The following is a 7,320-nucleotide window of genomic DNA, read 5'->3' on the forward strand; positions in this document are numbered from 1 at the left end:
TAGCCCCACATCAGCCACCTGTTAGAGGGCCACATGGCCAGAGTTTATGTGCTGCTTTGATGCTGGAAGTCCATCTTTGTCCTGTTGAATCACACAATTGTTTGTGCCCCTTGGTACTGGGCAGGCCTCACTCCTCTTGTACATTCTGTCTCATTCCCCTTTTGTTCTGTCCCTCTGGCACTCTCTCTGCCTGAACGCTCCAAAGCAGACCTTTGCCCTGCCATAAACCCTTTGTGAGAATCTGAGGAAGTCATTTGTTCCAGGCCTCAGTATCCACAGCTTTTAAAAGTAGAGCTTGGGCCAGAGCGGGGTGGGGGGCGAGTGGGCATGGGAAATGCATTAGGCCTTACAGGCATGGAGGGAAATTTCAAGTTACAGCTCATGTCCCTGGGATTTCTAGTGTGCCCAGCAGTGGTGCGAAGCTGTGACAGCACTGTGGACAGTCTGTATTGCAAGGCAAGGACTCAGCTCTGCCATTTGATGTGAGAGCAGTCACAGACAGCATGTAAACCAAGAGTGGCTGGGGGCTCTAATAAAGCTTAATTTATGGATGCTCCAACTTAAATTCCATGCAACTTTCACATTTTGCTTTTGGAGGGAAAAAAATAAAAGAAGATTTCACAATATGTGACGCCCACTCAACCACTGAGCCACCCAGGCACTCCTGATATGAATGGTTTTAAACTTTTTTCAGGCAAAGGGCATTTTCTAAAAGTGCAATCTCCTCCCAAAGTCCCAATATATAAAATAGATAAAATATAGCTGCTCTTGGTAGTTGTGTGGGCAGGAGCCCATCCACATCCCCAAGGTGGCTCCTGGGGCCCCCAGTCATGATGCAAGTGGCACCTGCAGTCACATCACAGAGCCCCTAGAGAAGCGGCACTTGGATCTCCTGTCTGTTGCCCAGGCATGTGGTGGCAGCAGCACTCCTCCCATTCTAGAAAAGGCCAGTTGGTAAATATTTTAGGTTTGTAGGTCATATGATCTCTATCATCTGTTCTTGGTATTTTTGGTTTTTGATTTTTTTCTTTTAAAACTTTAAAGTGATTAATCTGTTTGTGGCTGGATTTGGCTTGTATTTAGTTTGCTGGCCCATCTTGAAAACAAACTGTACTGGGTTTCGAGTCATGGGTGAGGGGAGGCCCAGCACAGGTCACCCGAGGGTGACCAGAGGGTGCAGTAGGAGAACCACTGATTTAGGTCATCTGCAGGGACAGCCTAAAGGAATGTTTGGGGTTGGGAATACTGTCTCTTAAAATGCCACATTAGTTTCCATATTTTGCTCTTAAGGTGGGTCAGAGTCTAAGGCAAACAGGGCACAACAGAATGTTGTGATTAGAAGTGTGGGTTCAGCCTATCCATTGCTGAGTGCCTGCTACACACCCACAGAGACGAAGGCCAAGGCCAGGCCTCGGCCAGCCAGGAGTTTCTAGTCTAATTGGAGAATGGATGAGAGAATGATTATAACATGCTAAGAGCTATGATGAAGAACAGCCTTTGTGGGAGCCCACACAGGGGCCTCTCTGCCCACCCAGAAAGCTTGAGAAAGTGTCTCCAGAAAGAGGGGTCTTTGGAACTGGGTTTTGAACAGGAACTGTCCTGGCAGAGACCAGGAGACTGAGGTTCCCCTGGACTTGGGCACTTGTTTAATATCCTGGTTCCTGGTTTTGTCATCCACAGAAGAGAGGAGAAGGCTGCACTAGGCAGGTCGGCCATTCAGGAGATGATTTCAGATTCCCTAAAGACCATATAGCCCCACCTTCTCATTTACAGGTGGGAGACAGAGCCGTAAATCGGCGTTCCCTACCCAAGCCATCTGTTTCAGCCGCTGGGAGGAAAAAAATGCCAGCCTACCTGAATGAGCCTCAGTCAGAGCTTCCTGTTCATAATTTGTACTTTAACACATTCTGCCTCTAATTCTCATTTTCTCTTTTCTTTTCCATCTGTCTTGTTACTGTTTTATTTTTGGCGGTGGGGGGTGGCGGATGTGCTGGCCTGTGCTGTCATCTCCCCACTTCCCACCATCGTGATTTCCTGCCGCTCCTCCTCCACCTGTCTGCGCTGGGTGCCTGATTCCATCACCCACCGGACTGCATTCTTCCCACACTTGGCAAAACGGTCGCGGGGCCCCTCCAGCCGCTGGCGGAGCCGCTACTACGGGAAGGGGCGTTACGGTCACCTGGACTTTAAGAACTCCTGTCCGGCTCTGGAGGAATAGTGTGTCTTTTGTGATTGCCCTTGTTCCCTGCCTGTTTGCACCCTGCTTCCTGTCTTGTGTCTGCATCCAGCTTCCATTTTTGCCTGTTTTGTTCCCCTAAAGCCAAAGTGATGTTCTCATAGCTAAACTGGCCACCGGCAAGGGTCCCACAGGCTTGTGTGGCTCTCACCGGGCTGAGTGGAGGCGCACGGCATACGGCAGGACCTCCGTCTACCTGCTGTGGCTTGTTGCTGGGTGGAAGAGAACTTGGGTCCTTGATCCAAATCCAGGGTGCCCTTTGACCAGAGTTTAAAGAAGGGAATGCAGTAAGCAGGATGAATGAACTTTCAGGAGGTCCGTTTTGATAGGGGCTGAGGGGAATGGGTCCATTGGCCAACCTCTGTCTAAACATTCTGTGGCTGTCCCAGGGGAACTTGGGACAGGTGCTTTGTGCCAGGTCCCTTTTGAGCTCGCTGTGTTGCCAAGCCTGGCATAGAGCGGGGATGCCCTTTCCCTCTGCAGGGAAAGCGCCGCCCCCCACCCCCCCCGCCCCGCCCTGGCCAGGCCTCTGCCGCTCCTCCTGCTCCTCCAAGGGCTCGGGTTGCTGACTCTCTTCTCCCCTCTTCTCTTTCTTCCCGTAGGTTGTAGGCCTGGCTGCCTTGCATGCACCAGGGGCTTTCTTCCTCCTAATCGACACTTGGCACCGTGACTTCTGCTCAAACGCAAACTGATGTGCGGGCACTAACCCAGGGGATGTGATCTCTGCCGCGCCAGGCACCTCTCCCAAGACTTCTTTTGCTTTGTTTGTTTTTAAAACGGGCCCCCTCCCCTCTCCACGGCCCGTGTGTACCTGAATAACTGCTGTCCACGAGGATCCCCTAACAGACCCTGCCCTCACCCCACCCAGCAGTGCTGCCTACTCTGACAGGACATCATTCTCTAACTCTTCCTCTGTGAGGGCGGCACCAGTTTGTTTGGGTGATCCTGGCTCCCTACTAACACCTCAATGGGATCAATTCCCTGCTGAGCACCTCAGCCCCCTGTGGGCTGTGTCCGCAGTACAGGGGAGGGCTTTCTGCTTGGCTGTTAACCTGCAGAGGTCTCATCCAACAAGGAGTGGGATGATTTCAGAGCTGCTTGAGGCCCGCCCCATCTGGAGGGCTGGGGGCGGTGGACACCAGAGTCCTATTGCTATGAAAAACACTAGCTGGAAAGGGCTCTGTCCTCAGCAGTGCCCTCAGGAAAGCTGTCCTAAGACGAAGGGGGCCTGTCGCCAAATAATTTCACTGATGAAAACAAAGCTTCTGCCGCCAGCCCTCACTCCCTTTACAGACAGAAAGTACCAGACCCCAAGTCAGGCTCATCAAGAGTGAGGCTAAGAGGCCACACACCATCACTGTGCTGCTTCCCAAGTGCAGATTCCTGGGGTCACCCCCCAAACCAAGTCCAGGTCTCTGGAGGCAGGCTCTGAGACTCTGCATTTATACTTGCTTTCCAGATGGTCCTGATGCCTGCCCGCCCTAGTATTTGGGGTCCAGTTTCTCTTTTCTTCCTTTTGCACTTGGAGCAGAGCCTTCCTGGCTGCAAGTGAGAAAGTAGCTCAGATGGGCAATGACGACATGCCGTGGGCCAAGGACTCCAAGATGAACAAGCCCCTGTCCCCTCAGGAGGGTATGCGGCCAAGTCTTAAACTCCCTTGGCCAAGTATGACCAGGAGCAGCTCTGCCAAGGCTGTTGGCTTGTAGTCGTCCTTACTTCTTGCTGGGGTCAGGTCCTCTGTGGAGCTTCTGAAACTGGCCTGCTCCTGAGCTAACATTACCCTACTTCCGGTCAAGACCAGCGTGGCTGTAACTCATGTTTTTGTTCCTCTTTGCAGCATTAACAGCAGCAAAGTTGTACCCCGGTTTGAAAGGTTTGGCTTGGGTGTCCTGGAGTCCAGTAATCCAAAGATGTAGCCAGCTGTGCAGTTTTTTCTGCCAATTTCTTTCTTTCTTAAATGTGTTTCTGAAGCATCCAACCAACCACCGTGACAAAAATGAAAACACTCTTCAAAACATCAGTCTACCCTAAGTGCTGCAAATCAGGAGTGTGAGTCCTCGACTCAGACCATTCATCCACAAAAACACCCGGGCCGGAGATGGAGCTGCACCTGCTGTTTCTTAAAGTGACATTACTGACAACCAGACCTGCCCCAACAGGCAGCGAATGTTTACATATATGTTTCTGGGGAGTGAGTTTGATGCTTTACAGTAGGTAATAATAAAAAGTGCTCTTCAGAGGCACACTGGCACCACTGGCCAGGATGGCGGAAGTGGCCTTCCCCTCTGGAGGACCCTGTCGGCATTGAGGAAAAAGAAAGAAAAGCATCATGATTGTGGCTGTTCTCCAGGGAGGAAGGGAACCATGAGGTTTGACCTGGACTCTGCTTTGGCCCTAAAGCCCAGCCATAGAGAATGTCCCTGTGTTGGGTTCTTGCCCTATCCTATCAAAGGGACGCTGTCCCTTTTTCTTCTGTCAGAAGAAACCCTGGCTAGGAACCAAGCTGGATTATGAGGGTCAGGAATTTCCGAGAGTTTGTTTCCCTTTTGACCCCAATAATCCAGCCCATACCTGCTGGAAAAGGAGAGACAGATAAAATGCAAATAGTATCTAGATTGATCCAGGGGTTCGTGGGTTGGTAGCCAGGGTGGAGGTAGCCTCTCACCTGTGGAGAGGTTTCTTTCACACAGCTTCCAGGAAGACACCAAGGAGATGGCACTCCCGGCTTCAGCTTTTTAGACACGTCCCAGTCCTGGCTGACCTTTGACCCCAGACCTAAGGCCCAGCCCAGCAGCTGTGTATACCATGAAAGCTTGCTTGGTGAGGACAAAGGGAAGGGAGAAGTGGCAGGCAGCAGGCCCCTGAGCCCACCCTCCCAGTCACAGGGGTGACCTAGCTCTTTGGAAGCTCTATCAGTCATGCCAAGGTTCTGGAACTGCCTGCCCATTCTCCCCCTGTACTGTTGAAATGAAAGCCCATAGCCACTCCTGACTCTTCTGCAGTCCGTGTTCTGAGCTCTTAGCTAAGACAGGAGGCCTGTGCCCCTCCACGCCATTCATCTAGACCCACCCAGCCCACCAGTCTTTGAGCCTTCCCATGAACTAAGTCAGGGCCACCTACCTATGTGTGTACATTTGCACCAGAAGGAGGGGTGTGAGTAGGGGAAGTCTGTGATGTGAGAGCACCCTCCCTATCTTCATTAGAAGCTGTCACCCAAAGGGATAGTACCAAATGGCAAACAAGCCTTCAGTGGGTGTTACTCACCATGTTAGGCCTCAAACCAGAACTGACTGAAGGTGACAAGGGTGGAGATGTGGTTGGATTCAGACCCAGAATGCTCTGAGCCATGCCCTGAGCCAAGATGGAGGGGCATGTGGTCCTCTCATCCCTTTCATTTAGACCCATTTAGCAAAGCTCCCAATCTTCAGAGCCTTCCCTGGAGTCTAGCCAAAATGTCCTATGAAGCAAGCCACTACCTAGAAGTTGTAGGGCTGTCTTCCTGTCCCCAGGTCAGGCACCCCTTGGCTGACACACGCTTAGCAGAGCTGTGCAGCCATGCAGGGTATCTGGGCTCCCACTGCCCATCAGCACCCCAGACCTGAGCTCCTTAACCCTTCCTAGTCAGGGTGCTTAGGGAAGATTGGAGCTGTAAACCAGCTGGATTCAGCTCCAGGTGGGACTGCTTCTTTCACCTCCTCATCCCTTGGCCTCCCCAATGAGTATCATGCCGCAGATCAGTTCAGGAAGCTTTCATCAAACACCAGCGGTGTCTTGTGCAAGTGCAGGGGACTCCGCAACAGGAGCAGCCACAGTCTCTGCCCTTAGAGGAACTGACCCTCTGCCAGGAACCGTGAGGCGGAGGTGAAGGTCTGGGGGTGACAGCCCCTTCATCTGCAGGACCCTGGACAGCCTCCCAGCTCTTGGCCTACCCCTGCACTGCCTGTCATTTAAGAGAAAAGTAGTCCCCTTCTCCCACTCAAAGTGACTGTGAATTGAGGTTGAGAAGACATGCTTGCCCTTCTGTGTGCTCTTCCCGTCTGTTGTGGAAACACGAAGGACGGCAGATACTGTGAATTCAGCCTGCATGGCCAACTGTGAAGGGGATGGAGAAGCTGAGATGGCCTCCTTGGCGAGAGCTCTGGGGATAGCGGGGGTCCCCACCGGGGTCTGAGAGTGGACCCCAAGCATTGGTCCTTCATGGCACGTCCCCAGTCCCTAGCATCCCCTCCAAAACCCTAGGGCCCTTGTCCCTGCTGCCTTTAGCCACCAGAGGTGCAGTCCCTAGGTCTCTGTCCAACTCAAGGTCTTCAGTCCTAGCAAGCTCCCTGTTGGTCGTGGGCAGTGTAGCAACGTTCGCCTCTCCATGTCACCAAATCCATGCAGGGTGCTGGAGCCCCTCTGCTCTCTTAGTGGCATTTCTTCTTGTGACTACAGGGGGCAGCCGTGTGTCCTATAAGCCTGCATTGCTGTTCCGTGTTGATTAGGGGGCCGAGTGGAGATGTAAATGTGAAGCCATTTAGAGAGCTTGTGTGATGCTGCAGTGTTAGCCCGGATTTCATTAGTGTGTGTAAAACCAGCGTCTTCCGTGGCCACAGGCACACACTTGCTTTTTTGAATGTGATGTAAAATTTGTACAGTAAAAGTTTTTATATTTTCTATCAACTGCATTTGTCTTCCAGAAATGCTATTAATTTAAATTAAAATGGTTAGTATTAATGAACGTGCTGTATTAGTTTTTTGCCACTGGCAAGAACACATCTTTTGTGCCAGGCCAGGCCTGGGTGTCTGGAGTTTGTGAATAAAAGTGTACCATGATGTCTGGGGCTTGTGTCTACTTGGGTCAGTTCCAGAGGAGTGTGAGGAGCTACTCGGATGGCACAGGGAACAGGAATGGGGGTGGGGGAGTCAGTGGGGGTTGCACCCCCTCTAGGAGCTCCTTCCAAAGAAAGAAATTATCCATGGACCTTGAAGGCACAGAAGAGTGGAGACAGAATGGCATCAGAACCCATGATGCAGGGATCCCTGGGTGGCGCAGCGGTTTGGCACCTGCCTTTGGCCCAGGGCGCGATCCTGGAGACCCGGGA

At 52.0% G+C, this 7,320-nt stretch overlaps 1 protein-coding gene across 2 annotated transcripts in view; it reads left to right on the forward strand.

The window, feature by feature from the left end:
* The window catches only part of KSR1 (kinase suppressor of ras 1), a 155,218-nt gene extending 148,167 nt beyond the window's left edge, over positions 1 to 7,051 (forward strand). The window contains exons 20-21 of one of the 2 annotated variants that reach the window (XM_025476441.3): positions 2,137 to 2,217; positions 4,074 to 7,051. In XM_025476441.3, coding sequence (XP_025332226.3) covers positions 2,137 to 2,217; positions 4,074 to 4,152 — 160 coding nt within the window. In that variant the 3' untranslated portion in view covers positions 4,153 to 7,051. The remainder of the gene's footprint in view (positions 1 to 2,136; positions 2,218 to 4,073) is intronic. The other variant, XM_025476443.3, reaches the window with a different exon arrangement.
* Positions 7,052 to 7,320: the final 269 nt, after the last annotated feature.

Source organism: Canis lupus, chromosome 9 (assembly GCF_003254725.2).
Source record: "Canis lupus dingo isolate Sandy chromosome 9, ASM325472v2, whole genome shotgun sequence".
Taxonomy (NCBI): domain Eukaryota; kingdom Metazoa; phylum Chordata; class Mammalia; order Carnivora; family Canidae; genus Canis; species Canis lupus.